The 25936-nt window shown below is 35.0% G+C and overlaps 1 protein-coding gene across 1 annotated transcript; it reads right to left on the minus strand.

The window, feature by feature from the left end:
- Nucleotides 1–840: 840 nt before the first annotated feature.
- Nucleotides 841–25713, minus strand: LOC126885439 (uncharacterized). The gene is made up of 3 exons (XM_050652009.1): nucleotides 23883–25713; nucleotides 4328–4552; nucleotides 841–950 (listed from the first exon to the last, which is right to left on the minus strand). Exons 1-3 carry the CDS (start codon nucleotides 25711–25713, stop codon nucleotides 841–843), a joined length of 2166 nt encoding a protein of 721 aa, XP_050507966.1.
- Between the last annotated feature and the right edge of the window lie 223 nt (nucleotides 25714–25936).

Genomic DNA, 25936 nt, shown 5'->3' on the forward strand with positions numbered 1-25936 from the left:
TTCGTCGTGACCTCTTAGAGCTAACTCAAAAGCTCCACAAAACCTTATGCAATTTATGATTTGATTCAAGGCATATCGATTCTTATCTACCTGTTCATTATGTTTAAGTAGAGTATCACGATAAGCTGAATTTAATTGGGTTTTTATATTTAACTTACCAAGCATTGAAAAGCTAAAAACGTTATTCATGTGCACTTTAGATTTTTCATGAGATTTCAATTTCCCCCATATGTACAAGATCATCGGTGCCTTTGTTTATCCAAGTCTCGTCACCTCCAAACAAAACGCATACAAAACAGAACAGTTTATTAGTTTGTTCGCAACTACACAACCAGCTATTTTTATCATAAATAGTTTTATTAAACTTACGACAGCGAAGTTTTTGTCCATTTCCACTTTGTTTTTCAATTTTTAAATCGGGTAAATTTATTTTTACCGAGTTCTTTATTTTGAAGTTTGTCTTCTAACGAAAAACCACCAAAAGAGCTTTTTAATATACTAATTTGATTCATTGTCAATAAATAAATTAAACGTAGAAAATAATCAAAATATTATTTATATACCTACGACACCCACGACCACGACGCACTAATAATTACAAATTAAAATATAGTAGAAGAGTATAAACACAATTGTACAATACAGTAGTAGATAATAAACACAATAGCGTCAAGCGAACGCGTAAAGAAACTAGAAATATATCTAAAACATTGTATCTTAAGATCTACGAACTTCCTTTTCGAGATTTCGAGACTGGCACGGAGAGTCCAATTTAAACGTATATTAAAAGTGCAATACCGCTCTATCTCTGTCACTTACATAGGATGCTCATACAATCTTTCACTTTTCTGGCGAGCCACTATGACTTTCGGCACCGGGATTTTCATGATCTTCATCCCTTATCGGGTCAGCTGTGGGTGGCCAGAGTCGGTGGTTAGATGTGCATTGCGCTACACAGAAATAATCACAAAAAAAATTAACAGGCGTTTAGATGTTTTTAGGATAAAAAATATGTTTCTGCATAGTTAGCAAGGTAGTGCCATGGCTCTATGGCACTACCTCACGGGCCGCCACTGATCGGAAGTGATCTCCGGACTACCTGGTGCCCAGGGTACCCACTGTTTACCTCATCTTGTGGAGTTTTTGGCAAAAAATTAATTAAAAAATTAGTCAAAAATCATTATTCGGGGGATTTGGGGTCACTAACGACGAATGTGATATCTGAAGTGATCTCAGGGATACCTGGTGCCCAGGGTACCTACTGTTTACCTCGTCTTCGGGAGTATTCGGCAAATTCATTAAAAAATTGGTCAACAATCATTACTTAGGGGGTTTTTGGGGTCGCTGACGACGAATATGACATCTAAATTGATCTCCTGAGTACCTGGTGCCCAGGGTACCGACTGTTTATCTCGTGACTAATGATTTTTTACTAATTTTTTAATGAATTTGCAGAAAACTCCAGAAGACGAGATAAAGAGTAGGTACTGTAATGAAACTGCAAAACCTATATAAACTAGTTTTTAATATACAAGAAATCAGCATAAGGTGATTAATGAAATTACAAAAATAATTACATAAGAAGATGACAGTAACTAAGATGAGAAACAACAAACATAGTTCACAGACTACTACATGCATCCCAGCTTTATTTTTCAACAAAGTCTTTAAGGTAAGCCGGAGCATTTCTTTCCCTTGTACCTCTTCTAATAAAAATGTCTTTATTTTCTTTCCCTCAAATCAGTTTCAATGCCACCCTCTTCCAGAAATTTAACAAGAGAAATATTTGGATTTTCCTCACATGTATCACTTAATCTAGGGTTGGTGGATCCTTGATAAACTGTTCATTACAAAGATCAGACTCAGATCCAGTAACATTGTCACAGTCAAGTAGAGATGCATCTCCTCGTGGTGCAAGTTGTTTTAAAGCTACTGTTGTTTCTTTGCCATCTTCACGTCTAACAACAGCATAGTTCGGATTTGCTTCAATCAGTTGCACTTCTTCAACAAGAAGGTCATATTTGAAGTGCCTCACTTTCTTTTTCATAAACACTTTTCTGGGGCTAATCAACCATGAAGGAAGTGCAGTTCCATTTAAAGCTTTTCTAGAATGATGAAACATTCGCTCATGAGGGGTACTGTCAGTAGCTGTACACAAGAGAGAACGAATTGAATGAAGAGCTATTTCAACTACTCCTTCCCACTTTTAAGTTTTTAAATTTTTATATTTTAAAGCAAGAGGAATAGTTTTCCATATAATTCCATTATATCTTTCTGCTGTCTGGCCATTGCCTTCAGGATTATACGATGTTGTTCGGCTTGTCGGTATTCCTTGTGAATGGAGAAACGTTTTTACTTCTTAAGACATAAATGCCCTCCCTTGAACTGAATGGATGTAACTAGGCATTCCAAATAAAGAGAATAAGTTTGTAAGACACTTCACAACAGTTTTCGCTGAAACATGTGGACATAGATATATAAAGGGGAATCGAGAATATTCATCAACAATTGTTAGGAATTGTTAGGATATATTTGTTATGAGACCTAGATGGAAGCGGTCCTTTAAAATCCAGAGACAATCTTTCAAAAGGCGAAGTTGCTTTAATTAATCTCCCTTGAGTTTTCAAAAACTTTGGTTTTATTTCTGAACAGATAGGACAGCGATTGGTTATTTCACGGACTTCATTAATAGTATATGGTGAGTAACGTGTCTTTATCCAATTGACCATTCTGGCGATTCTTGGATGACACACGGATTGATGTAGTTCAAATAGACTTGGTCGAGGATTTATTGAACAGCACACTCGTGAGAAAGTATCTGGCACTACATTCTCAACTCCTGGTCTGTACTGAATATCGAAATTATAACATGATAGTTCAAGGCGCCATCTGATAATCTTCTCATTTTTTATCTTACTAGTGTGGCGCATATTGAACATAAAAGACACAGACTTTTGATCAGTTATAAGTCGAAAATGTTTACCGATCAAGAAATGTCTCCATTTTCTAAGAGCTTCCACTATTGCATAAGCCTCTTTTTCCACTGATGAATGATTTCTTTCACTTTTTGATAAAGCTCTTGAAAAGAAAGCAACAGGTCTTCCTCCTTGGCTAAGAGAAGCAGCAATACAAAAATCTGAAGCATCAGATTCAACAACAAAAGGAATCTTGTCATCAATTGTAGTAACAGCTGAAGAAATAATTTCAGATTTAAGAATTTGAAAAGCTTCAGCTGCTTGTTCTGTTAAAGGAAAAGTACTGTATGTGACTAGTTGTTGTATCTTGTCTGAAAATTGTGGGATAAATTTGGAATAATGTGCAAACATTCCAACAGCTCTCTTTAGTGATTGTGAGTGGTTTGGTAAGGGTAACTTCTTTAATGGTTCAAGTCTTTCAGGATCAGGTTTTAAGGTCTGATTCTCTATTTGATAACCCAAAAGTTTGATTGAATTTAGTGTATAAGTTCTTTTATTTTGATTTATTTTTAAATTGTATTTCTTAGCTACTTCCATAAATTTATTAAGATTTTCATTATGTTGTTGTTGATTTAAGCCACAAAGAGTAATATCATCAAGATAGGCATATACTCCTTTTAAATTTTCGGATTTAATAATACCATCGATAACCTTTTGAAAGCAGGACACTCCGTTGGTTACCCCAAAAGGGATCCGGAAAAATTGATATAGTTGGCCGTTGGCTTCAAAAGCAGTGTATAGTTTCTCTTCATTTTTGATTGGGATTTGATGGTACGAATTTTTAAGATCAATAGTACTGAACACAGAATATATTGCTACTTTTTTAACAATATTTTCAACATCTGGGAGAGGATAGGTATCTGAGTAAGTAAATTTATTAATTGTTTGTGAATAATCTACCACCATTCGCTTTTGTGAGTTCCACTTTTTGTAATAAGTACTTGTGCACGCCAAGAAGAGTTGCTTTCTTCTATGATTCCATTCAATAGGAGATTCTTTATCTCGTCAGTTATGAATTTTCTATCTTCAGTTGAAAATTTTCTTGATTTAGTTGCTATTGGTTTGCATTCATTTGATAGATTGGAGAATAATTTGGGCAGCAAAAGTGATTTCTAGAGAAGAATGTTGTTTAAGCAAGTCGTGACCTATTACTACATCAGCACATAAATCTTGAATTATTGATAATTTGACATTTTTATAGGAATGTCCGTTTATTTCTAAATTAACAAAGCAATGTCCTGAGATAGTCATTCTGAGCGCTGTTGAAGCCATTAGTATGCTTGCATGACTTCTAAATGTTTTCACTTTTATAGACAATGCATAACTCTTACTAATAAATGACTCAGAACTACCTGTGTCTATTAAACTTTTAGCTGTATTTCCATTTACCTTTATTTTAGTAACACTTTTAGATAAGCATTGAGGGGCAGCAGCAAGATTTCTAACATTCGAACTAGATGTAGTAGTAGCTAAAACGGCAGCTGATGCTGAATTGGACTTCTGAAGCCTACATACCTTAGAAAAATGTCCAACTTTCGAGCACTTCTTGCAAAACTTTGCTTCTAGCAGGGCATAGGCTACGAGGATGTCTTTTAGTTGATTCACAAAAGTATAATTTCCAACTTTTCACAGCAGCAGAAGTATAATGAATTTGCTCTCTGGTTTCGGATGAAATCGCATTAACAATTTGTACAGAAGTGATATAAGCCTCAGAGTGTTTTTAAGCTGACTCCAGAGACTGGGCTTTCAGTATGGCATCTTGCAGAGTAATACTGTTGTTTTCTAGTAAACTAGTAAACGTTCTCCTATGTCATTAGAAAGAATCCCACTAATAAGTGAGTCTCTTATAATAATCTTCTCTATTTTGGTCTGCAGAAACGGCTCGAAAATTACAGTCTTTGGAAAGCACCTACAGATGTTGAACGTATTGATCTATATTTTCACCAGCTTGTGGTCTTTTAGTCATAGGATATGTCGGGCAAAAATTTCATTTTTGGGTTTAACAAAAACTGCTTCGAGAATACCTTTGGCTTCAGAATACTTTATACAATCAGAGATAAGTTCATAGATTTTGTTGCACACGTAATTTACTAGTAATTTGAATATATCCTCCTCTGAGACATCAACCACAGAGGAACTAAAGTTTTCAAAAGTAGCTTTCCAATGTATTCATTCTTGAGACGATCTAGAAGAGTTCGGATCTGCATTGAATCTGTCTGGTCGTAGTAGCTTATCCATATCTGATATTTATTTTATGTTAAATTGTAATGAAACTGCAAAACCTTTATAAACTAGGTTTTAATATACAAGAAATCAGCATGAGGTGATTAATGAAATTACAAAAACATGACATAAGCAGATGACAGTAACTAAGATGAGAAATAACAAACATAGTTCACAGACTATTATAGGTACCCTGGGCACCATCCAGAGAACACTTTCGACGTCATATTCGTCGTCAGAGACCCCAAAAACCTCTGAGTAATAAATTTTCACTAATTTTTTAATGAATTTGCCGAAAACTTCAGAAGACGAGGTACCCTGGGCACCAGATATTCCGGAGATCACTTCCGATGTCATGTTCGTCGTTAGGGACCCCAAAAACCCCCCAAGTAATGATTTTTGACTAATTTTTTAATAAATGTTTTGCCGAAAACTCTACAAGACCAGATAAACAATAGGTACCCTGGGCACCAGGTACTCCGGAAATCACTTCCGATATCATATTCGTCGTTGGCGGCTCAAAAAATCTTCCTAATAATGATTTTTTACTAATTTTTTATTGAATTTGCCGAGAACTCCACAAGTCGAGGTAAACAGTAGGTACCCTGGGCACCAGGTACTCCAGAGATCACTTAGGACATCATAATAGTTTTCAGTGACCCCAAAAACCCCCGAGGAACAAAATTGAATTAATTTCCGACAATAATTGACTGGTTCTGAATTTTTTTTATTGTCTGTTTAAGATGCAGTTTAAGAATGCATTGTTTGTATGCAGCTTTTCAATATTATATCATGGCTATGGGTCACAAAGTTTCCTGACGCATTCACGAATCGAATGCAAAAATAATTATTAAGATCTGTATTGTCGTTTTTTTTCGGAGATAAGGCCGATTTTAGTGCTTTATTGCTTGTTCTATATACAAATATTTCAAGAAAAAAACAAGTGTAATCAATTAATGAGTAAACCGCTCTAAATCTTGTAGGTATGGTATAGATGTGGAAATCAAACACACCTTAAAATCATTAAATTACCTAATAGTCGTAGATAAAATAAAATATGCAACTCTGGATTTCGTATTTTTCCTACGTAAACCAACCAATCAATTTGATTTGTTTTCATGTATTAGAGGTTATATTATAAAATAGAAGAAGAGAGAGAAATTCGTCCATCGGGAATCCCAGATAGATAGAAGAGTTGATCGCTAATTTGAACATACTGTGAAAATGGTCTATATTCATTGGTCATTCCACAAAATTTAAGTCTAAGGGCCAAACCAGACGGGCCACTCTGCAGCGCTACTCTGTGGATCCACAAATCAACTTCCGATGATTGACCGTGGGTTTTTATGGGAAGTGAACGTCGCACCCCAGACGAGCGACTGTGGCCAGCCATAGTCGCCGAGCCTCACTGCTAGTGGCGTCCACTAGTGGCAAAACCCATTTAGACGGACCACTTTTGTAGCTGCCACAAATATTGACGAGAGTTTACACGGTGAGCACGTAAAGGGAATTTTGATTCCGAAAGATTTTTAATTGAATTCACAAACAGACCGGCTATATGGAATACAAGAACCCGAGTTTGTAGTTATAGGGCATTGAAAGGAAAAGCGTGGGACGAGATCTTTGAATTATTTGTTCCTGATTTTAAAGAAGGTAGCCCTATCGAAAAGAATAAATCCGGTAAGCGATATTTCCTCTATTTATATTTACATTTTATTATACATTCTGACGAGAAAGAAGACTTTCCTCTTCTGAATCCATCATTGAACTGAACAAGACAAATACTCACAAACTTGTTTGTTTATTTATGTTAAATAGTGGGGTTCCATCCTCTGCCAAAAAAAGGTTTTATTGTTTGTTGTAGAAAACAAAACGATAAGATATCAGTTAAAAGAGGGTTGCTAGTTTCCATGTTTACATATATTTAATGTCATCATCTCCTTAAAAACAGGACCTCGTTCAGTCAGTTGTAATGGGAAACTTACTATTTGTGTGTGTTTTTTGTGTTGAACATTGTATCAAACTATTTTACGGTTGTAGAATACCCGATGTACTGGTTAATTTTTTATGTTCTTCTTTCTGTTATATAGCTGCTTTTGTCTGGTTCTCCTTAATTCCATCTATGGAGTTTTTGGTAGTTTTTCAAACGGGTAGAAATTTTATAAAATACTTAAAACTATGGATATTACAAACACTGACTTTGACGAACACACTTATTTAAAAGAATATTATTCGGCAAGGTTTTAATCATTTGAACAAGCTTACTTTTTTTCCCACTCATTACGTTAACCTTCAGATGACCAAGGGGGTAAATTTTGACACCAATGCAAGTGTTTATTCAATAAATTCAGAAATATTTTCAATTTTAAATTCATTATTTTTTTATTTGACTTTAATATCATTCTAGATACCCTCATATTTTGTAATCAAAAAGTTCTCTATGAGCTGTGAGCTCGTACGTAGAGGGGATATTTACAAATTCGCGAGCGCCAGTAGTGACAAGTCTGTAAATGTTTACTGGAAATTTGACATAAATGTCAAAGTGATTAATTTAAAATTAAAATTAAAAACATTAGTTATAAAAAATATTAGTTGGTCAAAGCTGTGGTATATATTTTACCTTAAATATACTTACGTTTTAAATAGTGAATTTAAGTTTTTTTAATGTTCCGTAATATGTAATTATAAATTAATCTATTAATCTTAGCGCCATCTACACGATAATTGTGAAAGTATCCGAAGTAAGAAATTAATATTTCATCAATAGAACGTCAAAATGATTAGCAAAATCTTAAAAAAATCTATTACAATTTAATTACTTTTTAGCGTTGTAAATATTAAGCGATAACAATTAAATAATAAATTTAAAAATTACCGGTGAAAGTTGAATTAGTAACCGCTAGGAGCGACACCAGCGAAGCTCAGAGCGTATATTTTAAGAAAAAAAAAATATTTTCTGAATTTGGGGTCAAAAACGGACTCTCTTGGATTTCCATATTCCAATTTTATATTAAGTAAATACCGTCTATTATGTTGAATTGTATATCAGAAACATTCCAATATTGAAAAAAAAATGTTTGTTAAACCTGTGGCGACGTAAATTAGTGTATATTTTAAAATATCTTTATTTCTAAACTGAGAATGATGATTCCTGTTTTTGTTCAGTTGTAATTAAAAATATGTTTTACTAATGTTTATTTATCATTTGAATGGTGGGCTACAACAATGTTGTAAGCGACAGAATCGAGATTATGCAGGAGATGAAAAAAACACATTGACAAGCCATTTACGAACATACGGATACCAACATTGCGGTACGAAAAACTCAGGGAAGGCAAAATATTTTTAGCCAGATTGAAAGATGCTCGCATTGGTCTTTGAATATACAATAATATTGCATTAAAACCTCACTTTGACCCAATATGTCGCTTACAACATTGTTGTAGCCCACCATTCATTTATTGATACAATCGTAAGATTAAAATTACGAATACATTATTTTATTTCTTAAAACAACTTAATTTTTTTGTCAATTGTCATTTTGGACTTGGGGTCATTTTTGACCGCCGTTGGTCATCCATGTAACAAAAAAAGGTTGGTCATCGGAAGAATAAACGCCGCACCCTTCCAAACGATCGCCTGTTTCAGCCACTCTGTAGATCCACAGAGTAGCGCTGCAGAGTGACCCGTCTGGTTTGGCCCTAATAGAATCATTGCCGTGGACTATCCTAATAGGTAATCCATGTTTACAAGTAAAGTCCAACCGCTGGATCTTTGGCAAAAGCATGACGTTATGTACGAATTATTATTTTATCTTACATCTAGTTCTTACTCACAGAAAAAAAAAACGATGAACCTGAGCCTTCTATCCAGACACAACAGCATAGGTCCATCGAACAAAGGCATATGACGATGGCCAGTAATTGATTATTTATAAGCTGTAGTGTGTTTTTACATTATTTTCATGTTATTTCAATATTCAATTCATTTTCTCACTTTGAATATATATATATATATATATATATATATATATATATATATATACATAAGATTATGGTATTCTTGACTGTATATTCAAATATCAAGCAGTGATTCTTGAGGATGCAGTCTATTTTGGCCCACAAGACAAAGAAAACTCTTTGACTTACTGTCAAGCTTTCGAATGTATTTTAATTCTTTTTCAAGACATATATATATATATATATATATATATATATATATATATATATAAATATATATATATATATATATATATATATATATATATATAAATATATATATATATATATATATATATATATATATATATATATATATATATATATATATATATATATATATATATATATATATATATATATATATATATATATATATATATATGAAAGAACGGCAATTGCATTTTATTACACTTCGACCACCACCGGTATTCTACACGACGTGTTTCGCAGGTTATGTCAACCGCTCGTCAGGAACACCTAGGTGAAGTGGTCGAAGAGGAATAAAATGCATGGGGCCTTCCTGGTAATAATAAAATACCAGACTTCAGTACACTAGGTACGACATCTATATGAAATAAACGAAAGGATTTCTCTGGTGTACAGAAGAAATCCTTTCCGTAGCGGCCGTGACCATGTGAATTCAAAGTCTTGATAAAAGACTATGAAACGACAAAAGATACCTCTTTGTATCACAGATTTGTCTACAAAGCCACGTTATTCGCTACGCATTCCTCAATAACGGAGAAACCGTGATAATATGAAAGAACGGCAATTGCATTTTATTACACTTCGACCACCACCGGTATTCTACACGACGTGTTTCGCAGGTTATGTCAACCGCTCGTCAGGAACACCTAGGTGAAGTGGTCGAAGAGGAATAAAATGCATGGGGCCTTCCTGGTAATAATAAAATACCAGACTTCAGTACACTAGGTACGACATCTATATGAAATAAACGAAAGGATTTCTCTGGTGTACAGAAGAAATCCTTTCCGTAGCGGCCGTGACCATGTGAATTCAAAGTCTTGATAAAAGACTATGAAACGACAAAAGATACCTCTTTGTATCACAGATTTGTCTACAAAGCCACGTTATTCGCTACGCATTCCTCAATAACGGAGAAACCGTGATAATATGAAAGAACGGCAATTGCATTTTATTACACTTCGACCACCACCGGTATTCTACACGACGTGTTTCGCAGGTTATGTCAACCGCTCGTCAGGAACACCTAGGTGAAGTGGTCGAAGAGGAATAAAATGCATGGGGCCTTCCTGGTAATAATAAAATACCAGACTTCAGTACACTAGGTACGACATCTATATGAAATAAACGAAAGGATTTCTCTGGTGTACAGAAGAAATCCTTTCCGTAGCGGCCGTGACCATGTGAATTCAAAGTCTTGATAAAAGACTATGAAACGACAAAAGATACCTCTTTGTATCACAGATTTGTCTACAAAGCCACGTTATTCGCTACGCATTCCTCAATAACGGAGAAACCGTGATAATATGAAAGAACGGCAATTGCATTTTATTACACTTCGACCACCACCGGTATTCTACACGACGTGTTTCGCAGGTTATGTCAACCGCTCGTCAGGAACACCTAGGTGAAGTGGTCGAAGAGGAATAAAATGCATGGGGCCTTCCTGGTAATAATAAAATACCAGACTTCAGTACACTAGGTACGACATCTATATGAAATAAACGAAAGGATTTCTCTGGTGTACAGAAGAAATCCTTTCCGTAGCGGCCGTGACCATGTGAATTCAAAGTCTTGATAAAAGACTATGAAACGACAAAAGATACCTCTTTGTATCACAGATTTGTCTACAAAGCCACGTTATTCGCTACGCATTCCTCAATAACGGAGAAACCGTGATAATATGAAAGAACGGCAATTGCATTTTATTACACTTCGACCACCACCGGTATTCTACACGACGTGTTTCGCAGGTTATGTCAACCGCTCGTCAGGAACACCTAGGTGAAGTGGTCGAAGAGGAATAAAATGCATGGGGCCTTCCTGGTAATAATAAAATACCAGACTTCAGTACACTAGGTACGACATCTATATGAAATAAACGAAAGGATTTCTCTGGTGTACAGAAGAAATCCTTTCCGTAGCGGCCGTGACCATGTGAATTCAAAGTCTTGATAAAAGACTATGAAACGACAAAAGATACCTCTTTGTATCACAGATTTGTGATATAACCTGCGAAACACGTCGTGTAGAATACCGGTGGTGGTCGAAGTGTAATAAAATGCAATTGCCGTTCTTTCATATTATCACGGTTTCTCCGTTATTGAGGAATGCGTAGCGAATAACGTGGCTTTGTAGACAAATCTGTGATACAAAGAGGTATCTTTTGTCGTTTCATAGTCTTTTATCAAGACTTTGAATTCACATGGTCACGGCCGCTACGGAAAGGATTTCTTCTGTACACCAGAGAAATCCTTTCGTTTATTTCATATAGATGTCGTACCTAGTGTACTGAAGTCTGGTATTTTATTATTACCAGGAAGGCCCCATGCATTTTATTCCTCTTCGACCACTTCACCTAGGTGTTCCTGACGAGCGGTTGACATAACCTGCGAAACACGTCGTGTAGAATACCGGTGGTGGTCGAAGTGTAATAAAATGCAATTGCCGTTCTTTCATATTATCACGGTTTCTCCGTTATTGAGGAATGCGTAGCGAATAACGTGGCTTTGTAGACAAATCTGTGATACAAAGAGGTATCTTTTGTCGTTTCATAGTCTTTTATCAAGACTTTGAATTCACATGGTCACGGCCGCTACGGAAAGGATTTCTTCTGTACACCAGAGAAATCCTTTCGTTTATTTCATATAGATGTCGTACCTAGTGTACTGAAGTCTGGTATTTTATTATTACCAGGAAGGCCCCATGCATTTTATTCCTCTTCGACCACTTCACCTAGGTGTTCCTGACGAGCGGTTGACATAACCTGCGAAACACGTCGTGTAGAATACCGGTGGTGGTCGAAGTGTAATAAAATGCAATTGCCGTTCTTTCATATTATCACGGTTTCTCCGTTATTGAGGAATGCGTAGCGAATAACGTGGCTTTGTAGACAAATCTGTGATACAAAGAGGTATCTTTTGTCGTTTCATAGTCTTTTATCAAGACTTTGAATTCACATGGTCACGGCCGCTACGGAAAGGATTTCTTCTGTACACCAGAGAAATCCTTTCGTTTATTTCATATAGATGTCGTACCTAGTGTACTGAAGTCTGGTATTTTATTATTACCAGGAAGGCCCCATGCATTTTATTCCTCTTCGACCACTTCACCTAGGTGTTCCTGACGAGCGGTTGACATAACCTGCGAAACACGTCGTGTAGAATACCGGTGGTGGTCGAAGTGTAATAAAATGCAATTGCCGTTCTTTCATATTATCACGGTTTCTCCGTTATTGAGGAATGCGTAGCGAATAACGTGGCTTTGTAGACAAATCTGTGATACAAAGAGGTATCTTTTGTCGTTTCATAGTCTTTTATCAAGACTTTGAATTCACATGGTCACGGCCGCTACGGAAAGGATTTCTTCTGTACACCAGAGAAATCCTTTCGTTTATTTCATATATATATATATATATATATATATATATATATATATATATATATATATAAAGAAGACAATGAGTCTTTGCTGACAGTAATTATATAAATTTGGTTATTGGGTTATGCAGCAAATGAAAAAGTGTACTCTTTTAAATTTCTTTAATCCGAGCTTTCGGTTAAGATTTTAACCATCATCAGGGTGCTACAAAGATATTTTTGGTGTAAGATAATACAAGAATAAAAAACCGCTAAACGCCGTAAAAATGAGTGGCGCATAAAATATTCCAGCTACAAAAGATCTGATATGAATATAACGTGGCGCGAAAATGGATTTTCATTTGATGCAAAACAAAATTCTAGTTTTATTTTAAAAGATTTTTCCATAATATTTGCTAAATTTGAAGTAAACGCGCCACAAAAGAGTAACTTTGATACAGTTTGAATTTTGAAACTCTTTTGTGGCGCGTTTACTTCAAACTTAGCAAATATTATGGAAAAATATTTTAAAATAAAACTAGAATTTTGTTTTGCATCAAATGAAAATCCATTTTCGCGCCACGTTATATTCATATCAGATCTTTTGTAGCTGGAATATTTTATGCGCCACTCATTTTTACGGCGTTTAGCGGTTTTTTATTCTTGTATCAGGAGTTTTTCAAAGTTATTTATAAATTAAATGTATGAAGTTGAATGTAATGTTCCCCTATTACACGTCTAGCTTTATAAATGGTCACATTTGTTGCATTATATCCCAAATGTATTATCGAATGTAATATCGAATGTACATTAGATTTTTTTCTATTCGAAATAGATTGAAACAAAAATATTGAGATGGCCGGTAAATGAAGTCGGATTGCCCGTTGCCAGATTAAATTTAGCGTCGTAACCACTACAATTACATAAACCATTTCGGGAATAATCGTTAATTGGATTATACTTTTGTAGCTTAATAACTTCTAAACGGTTTAACCGATTTTGATCAGTAAACATGAGTTTGAAACGTATTGACTAGCAGTATCTGATGGATCTAAGGTCAAGTATGATAACTGAAGCTATTACAGGAATTATTGAGCTTGAGAAACCGTTTTTCTCACAGGAAATAGATTTTATAATATGTATGAAGCCTATAACCTAAAAATTCAAATATTATCAGATATAAGGTATACACCGTTAGATTCGTCTTGAGTCCTTCCACAAACGCTAAGTTATTGGCGCAATTCGTAGGTTGAAATGTTGAGTAATTGTCGAAAAACCAAAATTTTCAAAGTTTAGTTTTTCAGTTTTTCGGCTATACTGAGCTGTGTCTATTTCTGATCGTGACGGCTTAAACACCATTTGAAAGCTTAGGTCAACACTATTGATTTGATGTATTTGCAGTTCTCCTGCCTCGTCTTGGTCCGAATATATATACCCCCAAAATATATGCCGTTTTGTACTTACCAAGTCCTATAGCTGGCTTATGGGTGGTCAAAAGTCACAAACTACACCGGTTCTAAATCAGCCCTGACCCCCTCTTCAAACACAGAGAAAAAATATCAAATCTGTTTAACTTTCAAACACACATACATACATATCCACAAACATTTTCCCTTTTTTAAATAAAAATTGAGTCACATTTCTAAGCTCTATAACTTTTGAATGGTATAACCGATTTTCAAAATTAAACATGCATTGGAAAGGTAATGATCAGTTCTATTAGAAGCCGTAAAGGTTGGACTGAATTTTTAAAGTTTTTGGGAGTTTTGGGGACGAGAACGAAAAACAGACCCTAAATAGGAAGGGCCGTAAAATCTACTCCCTTGGACCAAAATCGATGGTTAACATATAAATCGGTGAGTCTTTTTCTGAACTTAAAGATGGGGGTTGGCCCAATTTTCAATTCAGTCAGATTTAGAAAATCGAAAATTTCGTGTATAATATAGTGTCGCGTGTAGGGGGGTGTGGGTGTGCGCCACTGGCGAGAACTGCCGTTCTCTGGTAATGTTCAAAATTAGACATGAGTTGGAGAGGTAATGATCAGTATTGTTAGAAGCCGCAAAGGTCGGACTTAAATTTTCGAAGTTTTTGTGGAGTTTTGGGGACCAGAACGAAAAACAGACCCTAATTAGGAAAGGCCGTAAAATCGACAGCCTAGGACCAAAATGGATGGTTGACATATGAATGGGTAAGTCTTTTTCTGAACTTGAAGATGGGAGTTGGCACAATTTTTAATTCAGTCAGATTTAGAAAATTGAAAATTTCGTGCATATAACAGTGTCGCGTATAGGGGGGTGTATTTCTGCGCCACTGGCGAGAACTGCCGTTCTCTGGTAATTTTTTCGATATAAAACTAACAGCTTCGATAACCACTAAATCGAAAACTATTAATTTTATCAAAAAAATGTATAATGAACATTCTTTGCTTATAATTAATGTTTTTACCAGCATTTGCGGTCAAAATATAATAAAAAATTTCCACCCTCGAAATGAGGTGGCAACCACCCCATGGTAAAAGCGTATTTCTGCATCATATAGATTTTTATCCTTGGACTATCCACTACTTATTGTCAAATTTTCAAGCAAATCTATCCATTCTGTAAAAATTGCGAAGTGAAAAATTTCAGTTCCTGGACTAATTATAAATTTGGAGCTCTATAACTTCTGAACGGCTTACCTGATGTTGATCACTAAACATGAATTTGAAACGTATTGACAAGTAGTATCTGATGCATCCAAGATCGAGTGTAATAACTGAACGTATTACAGGAATTATTGAGCTTGAAGAACCGTTTTTCCCATAAGAAATAGATTTGATCATATTTATGAAGCCTATAACTTAAAAATTCGAATTTTCCCAGATATGAGGTATACACCGTTAGACGCGTCCTGAGTCCTTCTACAAACGCTCAGTTATTGGCGCAATTCGTAGGTTGAAATTTTGAGTAATTGTCGAAAAACCAAAATTTTCAAAGTTAAATTTTTCAGTTTTTTGGCTATAGTGAGCAGTGTGTATGTCTTAGCTTGATCGCTTAGGCGCCATTTGAAAGCTTAACTCAACTCTATTGATTTGGTATTTGCGGTTTTCCTGTCTTTCCTTGAACCTAAGATATATACGCCCAAAAAATATGCTATTTTGTATCTACCCAGCCCTCTAGCTGGCTTAAGGGTAGTCAGAAGTCAAAAATTAGACCGGTTCTGAATCGGCCCTCACACCTTCTTGAAACACAAAAGAAAACATTCAGATCGGTGTAACTTTTCCACACACATACATACATACATACATACATACATATCCACAAACATTTTCCATTTTTTAAACAAAAATTGAGTCATATTTCTGAGCTCGATATCTTTTGAATGGTATAACCGATTTTCAAAATTTAACATGCGTTGGAAAGGTAATAATCTGTGCTATCAGGAGCCGCAAAGGTCGGGCTTAAATTTTTGAAATTTTTGGGAGTTTTGGGGACGAGAACGAAAAACAGGCTTTAAATGGGAAGGGCCGTAAAATCCACACCCTTGGACCAAAATTAATGGTTGACATATGAATGGACGAGTCTTTTCCTAAAATTTAAGATGGAATTTGTCCCAATTTTCAATTCAGTCAGGTTTAGAAAATCGAAAATTTCGTGTATATATAGTGTCGCATGTAGGGGTGTTGTGCGCCACTGGTGAGAACTGCCGTTCTCTGTGGATGAAAACATATATAAAAAAAAATTTTATACATGTTTTCATATTATCTTACACCAAAAATATATTTGTAGCACCCTGATGATGGTTAAAATCTTAACCGAAAGCTCGGATTAAAGAAATTTAAAAGAGTACACTTTTTCATTTGCTGCATAACGCAATAACCAAATTTATATATATATATATATATATATATATATATATATATATATATGAAACTTAAAGCTAAAATCAATATCAACAAAAGAATTAATATTAAAATTAAACTCACCAGGCTTCCGGGTTGAACCGCGTCGTTGGTTTCTAGGCCGAGCTTTCGACGTCCTCTCTGACGTCATCTTCAGGGCTTCCGGGGTCTCAGTCTCCTGAGGCTCCAGACACTACACTCACTACTCACTACTTCACTACTCACTGCAATACTGTTGTTGCTGACGCTGGGGCGGTCATTTATACCGTGGACTGGTGTGACTGACGTGGCTGTCGATGACGTGGCGGAGTGGGAATTAGCGCAAAGACGCCACTCCGCCACGTCATCGACAGCCACGTCAGTCACACCAGTCCACGGTATAAATGACCGCCCCAGCGTCAGCAACAACAGTATTGCAGTGAGTAGTGAAGTAGTGAGTAGTGAGTGTAGTGTCTGGAGCCTCAGGAGACTGAGACCCCGGAAGCCCTGAAGATGACGTCAGAGAGGACGTCGAAAGCTCGGCCTAGAAACCAACGACGCGGTTCAACCCGGAAGCCTGGTGAGTTTAATTTTAATATTAATTCTTTTGTTGATATTGATTTTAGCTTTAAGTTTCATTGTATTAACCGCGGAAACCTTTCCGAACATATATATATATATATATATATATATATATATATATATATATATATATATATATATATATATATATATATATATATATATATATATATATATATATATATATATATATATATATATATATATATATATATATATATATATATATATATATATTATGAAGCAATATTGTGGGGAGGGTCCTCGGATTTTCTTCAAATTTTAGTATGTTATTGGACCTATTTAAAAAACGTTATCCTGAGAGTTACAGACCCTAGGGGCCTTAGAGCCCTAGATAAGGCCCGTCAAAGACCCAAAAAAGGTCGTTTTTGCCGTATATTTGACAGGCTGTATATCGGCTCCCATTTAACCGATTTTTAATTACCAAACGTCATTGTCTTTGTAATTTTAAGTAGTTTTTTCAGTGTCAATTTCAAGGCTTTAGTCAATAACCCTGATTTTTGGGACCATTTTAAGTAACGCTAAAAATTTCAAAAAATTACTATTTTCAAAAATTTGTCAAAAATCTAATTTTAATCCGATTTTCATTTTCTGGACGACAGTTTAAAGGTATTAAAAAGGGCTTTAAAATGATATTTTGTGAGTTAAAATCCGTTCAGTAGAAGTGGAGATAAATCAGATTGAAAATAGACATTTTTGTAAAAATGGGGTTTTTACGGATTTTCAAAGTGCTGACACGTTTTGGGGTATATACTAAATTGTACAAAAATTTTTTTACAGGCAGTTTTTTATATAAATAATAATGTTTCATTGGAGATTTTCTTGGCTCGAGCCTCTATCTACCTTATATAACCCTCTAAAAATGAGTATTTTGTTACTCAAATGAGGCAACTTAACAAACAACTTACGGCTTATTTCTATCAATCAGATAGCCCGAAGACTTTATCTATCACAGATTATAAAAGTAGAGATTAAAACCTTTTATTTAAGGGGTCATACAAACTTCTAGGTAGCCTAGAAGTGCAGTTATGATATTTCAAAGTCTTAACTAAAATCAAAGTATCAATTCTGTGAACGCTACCTTTATAGACTAAGAGCCGCTATAGATGAAATTTGATAATTATTTTAAGCACGATAAAAGCCTAAAACTTCAATAGTAGAACCTAAAAGAAAAGCTATCTGCCGTCACTTTTTAGAGGCACACACCTCGACAGTGGCGCAACAAACATTCTACATATGGAGGGGATTAATAAATTAAAAGGTACTGTCCCTCACTCCCAGAATTATTTTTCTTTATTTTTTAAAGTTATACGTGATTCAAAAATAAGACTCAGTGTAATTTCAACCCGCCTCCCCTGTTTTTCTACCCCCACCATCAAAAAGTTTATTTCTCGTTTTTAATTTTTTTAGGTGGGATGTAATCAATTTTAAAATTTCAAAAAATTCACTCGCATACTTGTGGCTTTTACAAAACATGCCTATTTTTTATAGACACGTAGGTTGAGTGACGTAACCTAAAAAAAATTATTTTTTTATTTTTATAAACTTTTAAACGAAAACTTTTTTTGGGGATGGCTGTTGGACTATTTTGTTTTAATCTTGTGTATTTTATCAAATGCTATATTTCTAATTTATTTCAGAAGTTTCCGTAAGGTTCTCCATCTTCAAAAATCCAAAAAAATGTTTTTCGAGGGGGTTTTTGGGGGTTTCAACGTATTTCTCCAATTTTTAAATATTATACAGGATACAGTTACTTCAATTTACATATAACCTATAAAAAAACATTAATTTAATCTATTTTGAAGTCTATAAAATAGGGAAAATCACCAAAAATCCCCTAAAAAACAGTTTTTTGGATTTTTGGTGGTGGGGGAAGGGGGATGGGGGTGGTGTGTTAAAATTACACTGAGTTTTATTTCTTAATAACGCAAAACTTTAAAAAATTAACAAAATTGAATTCTGGGTGTAAGGAAGGGTACCTTTTAATTTATTTATCCCGTTCATAAGTGGAAAGTTTGATGCGCCACTGTCGAGGTATGTGCTTCTAAAAAGTGACGGTATAGTGTTCATACGTTTTCTTTTAGGTTTTATTGTGTAAGTTATGGCCTCTTATCGTGCCTAAAATAGTTAACAAATTTCACCCATAGCGGCTCTTAGTCTATAAAAGTAGCGTTCACAGAATTGATACTTTAATTTTAGTTAGGACTTTGAAATATCGTAACTGTACTTCTAGGCTACCTAGAAGTTTGTGTGAGCCCTCAAATAAAAGGTTGTGATCTCTACTTTTCTAATCCGGAATAGTTAAAGTCTTCAGGCTCTCTGATTGATATAAATAGGCCGTAAGTTGTTTGTTAAGCCACCTCACTTGAGTAACAAAATACTCATTTTTAGAGGGTCATATAAGGTATATAGAGGCCCGGGCCAAGAAAATCTCCAATACGAAGTTATTATTTATATAAAAAGCTACTTCTAAAAAAATTTTGGTACAATTTAATATATACCCCAAAACGTGTCAGCACTTTGAAAATCCGTGAAAACGCGATTTTTACAAAAATGTCCATTTTCAATCTGTTGTATATCCGCTTCTACCGAACGGATTTTAACTATTGAAATATTGTTTTAAAGACCTTTTTTTTACCTTTAAACCGGCGACCAGAAAACGAAAATCGGATTAAAATTAGATTTTTAACAAATTTTTGAAAACAGCAATTTTTTGAAATTTTTAGCGTTACTTAAAATGGTCCCAAAAACAAAGGTTATTAATTAGAGACTTGAAATTGTCACTGATAAAACTACTTAAAATTATAAAGAAAATAGCGTTTGGTGAGTTAAAATCGGTTAACTGGGAGTCGATATACAGCCTGTCAAATATAGGCTAAAAACGACCTTTTTTGGGTCTTTGACGGGCCCTATCTAGGGCTTAGATGTGGATGTGGTGAAGAATTTTCAGAATTTCACGTAAATTTTAATACAACAGATCTAAAACAAATTACAATAACTTGAATGTAAGGAGTAAAAATGTTCGTTCATCGAAGCGTTGGTTTTGTGTGTATTCTCGTCGTTATGTACTTTTTCGTCACCCAGTAACCCTGGCAAATGAACTTGGGTCACTTCGTTCGGCAATCTTCGGTAATACGCACTTGTACAATAATTGGCAGAGTCTAATAAATTTCAAAGTCAATGTACTTAACATATACTCCCCCACCTTGAAACCCCAAAGACCGGGTTTCAATAAAAAGTCTTAAAGAAAAAGTCAAAGATCATATTAATTATAGTTTTCAAACAAAAGTTATTGATCTTGGTTAGGCAGAACACATAATTTCACAACCGGTCGTTTAATCTCACCAGAGTTTGTCTTTATCACAACCGACCGCACAATATTGTCACTTCCGGTGTAAGTTTTTAAAATTCTGCCTAACTGCCACTTCAAGAGAGGAAGTCCATCATCCTTTACTAGAACCATGCGTCCAGGCTGGATCAGCTGTTGGCAATTCTCCTTCCACTTGACCCGCTGCTGAAGATGGGATACATATTCTTTGGACCATCTTGTCCAAAAGTGCTGTAATATCTGTTGCACCCTTTGGAATCTTGAAAGACGATTTTCATTAATGTCCATTAAGTTTTGTTGTGGTATACTCGTCAATGAAGATCCAATTAACAAGTGTGCAGGAGTAAGAGGGTTAGGGTCATTTGGGTCATTAGAAAGAGGATAGAGTGGTCTAGAATTGAGACAAGCCTCTATTTGATATAAAACCGTGGTAAATTCTTCAAATGTTAAAATTGCATTACCTACTACACGTTTCATGTGGTGCTTAACTGATTTAATGTTTGACTCCCATAATCCACCGAAGTGGGGAGCACGTGGAGTAATGAAATGCCATTGAATACCGTCGATTGAGAGGTCTGTAATAATGTGATCAGCATTTGTGTTAAAAAATTGTCTGAGTTCATTATTTGCTCCCACGAAAGTGCTGCCGTTATCTGAAAATATTTCGGAGCATTTACCGCGTCGGGCCGTGAATCGGCGTAATGCCGCTAAGAAGCATTCTGTCGTGAGATCACTGACAACTTCTAAATGTATAGCCTTACTGGCGAAGCAAATGAAGAGAGCAATATAAGCTTTAGAAGTTTTGTAATTACGACCCTTTCTATCTCGTAATAAAACGGGACCAGCATAATCGACACCAGAAACCGTGAAGGGACGTGAAGGGGTAACTCGTGACTCCGGAAGATTGCCCATAAGATACTGTTCGGGTTTATTGTTAAATCTAAAACATCGGACACAATCACGAACAATTTTTCGAACCAAATTGCGCCCTGATATTGGCCAGTAATTTTCTCTTAAGGAAGCAAGAAGTGCTTGAGGACCAATATGTAAAAGTTTCAAATGCTCATGGCGAGCAATGAGTATCGTGAGGTGATCTTTCTGAGGTAGGACTATGGGGTGTTTCTTGTTAAAATCAAATGACGAATGATGTAAACGACCGCCAACGCGTATTAATTTTGTTGTTGTATCAAAGAATGGAGTTAGGCCAAGAAGTTTACTTCTTTTGTCAATTTGGTTGGAATTGGAAAGTGCATCATAATCATATGGAAATGACTGACGTTGTACGAACCTAATTAAGGTTAAAAGGGAATTATTGAGTTCTATTGTGGTCAAGGGACCTGTTATTCGTAAATGTTTATGAATCGACAGATTGTCTTTACATCTTAAGACATAAGCAAAGACGCGTGTTAGTTTATTTAATGAAGAATATTTGTAGTAAAAGGTAAATTCGTTGTTGATGTGATGAAACACAAGAGTTTTGTTACGCAGTTCAGGTAATTCAGAAGTTATACAAACTTCTTGATGTTTTGTATATTGAGGCCATTCTTCTTGAGGCAAAGTGAGCCAAGAAGGGCCATGAAACCATATGTGGGAATTACTGAGCGAAGAAGGACTTATACCTCGTGACAGTAGATCTGCTGGATTATCATAAGTATTATTTCCAAAATTCAGGGTTGGTCAGTTTATGTATTTGTGAGACTCGATTTGCTATAAAAGTCTTAAGTAAATGGGGAGAGGTGTTTATCCATGAAATAACAATTTTAGAGTCAGTCCAATACGTAATGTTTTTAAAGGAGACATTTACAGATGAAGTGACCTTTTCGACAAGTTCAGAAAGTAGTGATGCCCCACAAAGTTCGAGTCTTGGAATGGTTACAAGTTTCATAGGAGAAACTCGAGTTTTAGCACAATAAAGATTTGAAGTGTAATTTCCAAATGTATCTGTGCAGCATATGTAAATACATGCACCGTAAGCCGCCTCCGAGGCGTCAGAAAACCCATGAAGTTGAACAGAAACTGGGTTAGAAGAAAGTACATGTCTAGGTATTTTTAAAGTGTTTAATTTTGTAAGTTCGAAGTAGTATTTCGACCAAAGTGTGTAAATACTTTCAGGAACAGATTCATCCCAACTTATCTTGAGTTTCCAGAGCTCTTTAAGAATAATTTTCGATATAACTGTTACGGGTGAAAGTAACCCCAAAGGATCAAATATTTGTGCTGTACAGGATAAAATCTGTCTTTTGCTAATCTTTAAGTTAATTGTGGAGATATTTATAGAATATTGTAGGGAATCACAAGACGGATTCCAAAGTAATCCTAGTGTTTTGTTATGTTCGTCAGAACCAAAATGCAAAAAATCAGGATCAGAATGATTTTGTAGAGACGAATCATTGGTAGTCCATTTTCTCAGAGGAAAACCGTAGGAAGATAATAAATATGAAATAGTTTCCTTGATTTCTCGGAGTTCTTCCGATGTGTCACAACCAGTTAATAGATCATCTACATAAAAATCGTGCAAAATTATAGAGGAAATTTTTGGGTATTCGGAAATATGTCGATGAGCAATTTCATGAAGAGACCTAATGGCAAGAAACGCTGCTGATGCAGTACCGTAGGTAACAGTATTCAGTGTATAAGCAGAAATTTCATCATTTTTATTAAATCTCCAAAGGATCTTTTGAAAGTAACGTTGTTCAGGAGTAAGGAAAACCTGACGATACATTTTAGTTATATCTGCACCCAGTACGAATTTATGTTGACGAAATCTAAGTAAAATGTAAAATAAATTATCTTGTAAATGAGGGCCGACATACATGATGTCATTTAATGAGTAGCCTGTGGTAGTTTTCGCACTACCATCAAATACAACTCTTAACTTTGTAGTGGTTGAAGTTTCTTTTAAAACGCAGTGATGAGGTAAGAAGAATCCAGAATTATCATTAGTGTCATTTATTAGGGACATGTGACCAAGTTTAATGTACTCACGTATGAAGTCATGATATTCTAATTTCAATTGAATGTTATTTTCAAGTTTTCTCTCTAAGTTTAAAAAACGTTTTTTGGCAGTAGTTAGAGAATCCCCTAAAACTGATGGAGATTCCTTTAGTGGAAGAGTAGTGATAAAACGACCATCACAATGGCGAGAAATATGCTGCTTAAAATGATTTTCACAATAGATGTCTTCTTCGGAAACAAACTTAGTTTTAGGACACTCCTCTAGTTCCCAAAACTTTGTGAGCTGTGAATCTAATTCACTGGTAGAAGAAAAGTAACAATTATGTTGGGGGTGGTGTTGAATATTTGTTGGAATTGGGCCAGAAATTATCCAACCAAGAGTGGTTTTTTGAATGATCGGTAACCCAGGACCAAGTTTGATTTGTCCAACGCTTAAAATATCCCAGAAAGTGTCAGCTCCAATAAGAAGGTCTACTGGACCAGGTTTTTCAAAATTCTGGTCAGCTAGAAGTAATTTTGTTGGAACATTGAGCTGGGAACGATTGATGTGTATGTAAGGTAAATTACTTGTTATGTTGGGCAAAATTAGACAAGATATTTTTTTCGAGAAATTGTTAATATCTGATTTAAATGTTAGTGATGTCCGGAAGTTAATATTGTGAGTTAATTGATTAATTCCCGAGATCGAAGTGTTGATTTTTTCCTTTGAAAGTTGTAAAATATCACAAAATTTCTCAGATATAAAGTTGGATTGACTTCCGTTGTCCAAGAGTACTCTGCATTTATGTGAGTTGCCGAACTTGTCAAAAACGTTAACAACAGCAGTTGAGAGTAGAATATACGGTTTAATAGCAGTGTGAACACTTGAGCTTATATGATGTGTTGAAGAGAAGTTAGAGGTAGAAGTAGATTCATTTGACTGCAGCCCAGTGTTTGGAACATTGGAAGGTAATGAAGATTGAGAAGAATTGTTTTCTGTGGAAACTGAATTTGAGGATTGTGAATTCTCGAAGTGTAACAGAGTGTGATGGATCTTTCCACATTTTCTACAACCAGTAGAACGACAATCCTTAGTACGATGGCATGTGCCAAGACAATTAAGGCATAAACGTAGACGTTTTGCATTGTTTAACCTATTAGTAGGATTTAGTTTTAAGAAGTCAGGACAATAATATATTTTATGTTCCTTGGTACAAAAGTTGCATTTAAACCTATTCTCTGTGTTAGAAACAAAGGCTCTTGTTTCAGACTTATTACCTTTGTATCGTGGTGAATTTTGATCCTGTTTATTATCATTGTAGTTATCTAATGACTCTAAGATACGACATCGTTCTTTTAAAAATTTCAGTAAATCATCTAAAACTGGTAGGTTGTCTTTACAATTTTGTGACTCCCAAGAGCGTCTTGTTGAGTTATCAAATTTTGTTGTTAACAAATAAATAATCAAATCATCCCAGTGTTTAGTGGGGCGTTTTAAAACTTCTAAAGCACGTAAATGTTTTTGTGTATTGTCTAGAAGTTGTCTGAGACCTTGATTTGATTCTTTTGTGACTAGTGGTAGGTTAAAGAGAGCTTTAATGTGATTGTTTACAAGTAACTGTTTATTTTCAAATCTTTCGATCAATAAACTCCAAGCAATGTCGTAGTTTGCATCGCAGACTTGCAAAGATTTAATAGTGTCGGCAGCTATGCCACGTAATGACAGACGTAAGTAATGAAACTTTTGTACATTGGAAAGTGAAGTATCATCATTAATAATAGAATTAAAACTGTCGCGAAAGAAGAGGAATTGATCAAACGATCCATCAAATGTAGCTAGATTCAATGGAGGTAACTTAATGTTGCTTGTATTTGTAGGCCTAGCTGCTATTGAACCATTGACACTACGTGAATCAGACGTTTCAGTAGGTCGTCTAGATAAAATAAGTTTTTTGATGTCAGATATTATTTTAAAATATCTGTCCTCAAAAGTCTGCCTTTCAATGGCATGTAATGTGTCATAATTTTCCTCGCAGTCAGGATCATCAGTTTCAATATGCATCTGAACCTCATTAAAAACATCTAAAAGCCCTTCGGCTTTGAATAATCGCATTTCTAAATCTACGAGGTCGATAATTTCATTATTTTCTATACTTCGAAAATATGTTGTTAAACGTGTAAGAGCACCTTTAGTGGCCATTCTCTTTGTTTTGTTTTGGTCTGACATTTTTGACAATATGACCAAAATGTACGAGGATGCAAAATAATTAAATATTATGTATGTATGTTAATTAAATTATGTAATTTTAGTAATCTAATGTATGTGACGTATATTATACAGATATAAACAATCAAACTGTGTTTGATGTTTCAAGAAATAAATATTTGATCTTCGATGAATGTAATTAAATAAAACGAAATGATTTATTCAAGTGCAGAAAACGGAAATA

The sequence above is a fragment of the Diabrotica virgifera genome, chromosome 5 (assembly GCF_917563875.1).
Source record: "Diabrotica virgifera virgifera chromosome 5, PGI_DIABVI_V3a".
In the NCBI taxonomy this organism is placed as follows: domain Eukaryota; kingdom Metazoa; phylum Arthropoda; class Insecta; order Coleoptera; family Chrysomelidae; genus Diabrotica; species Diabrotica virgifera.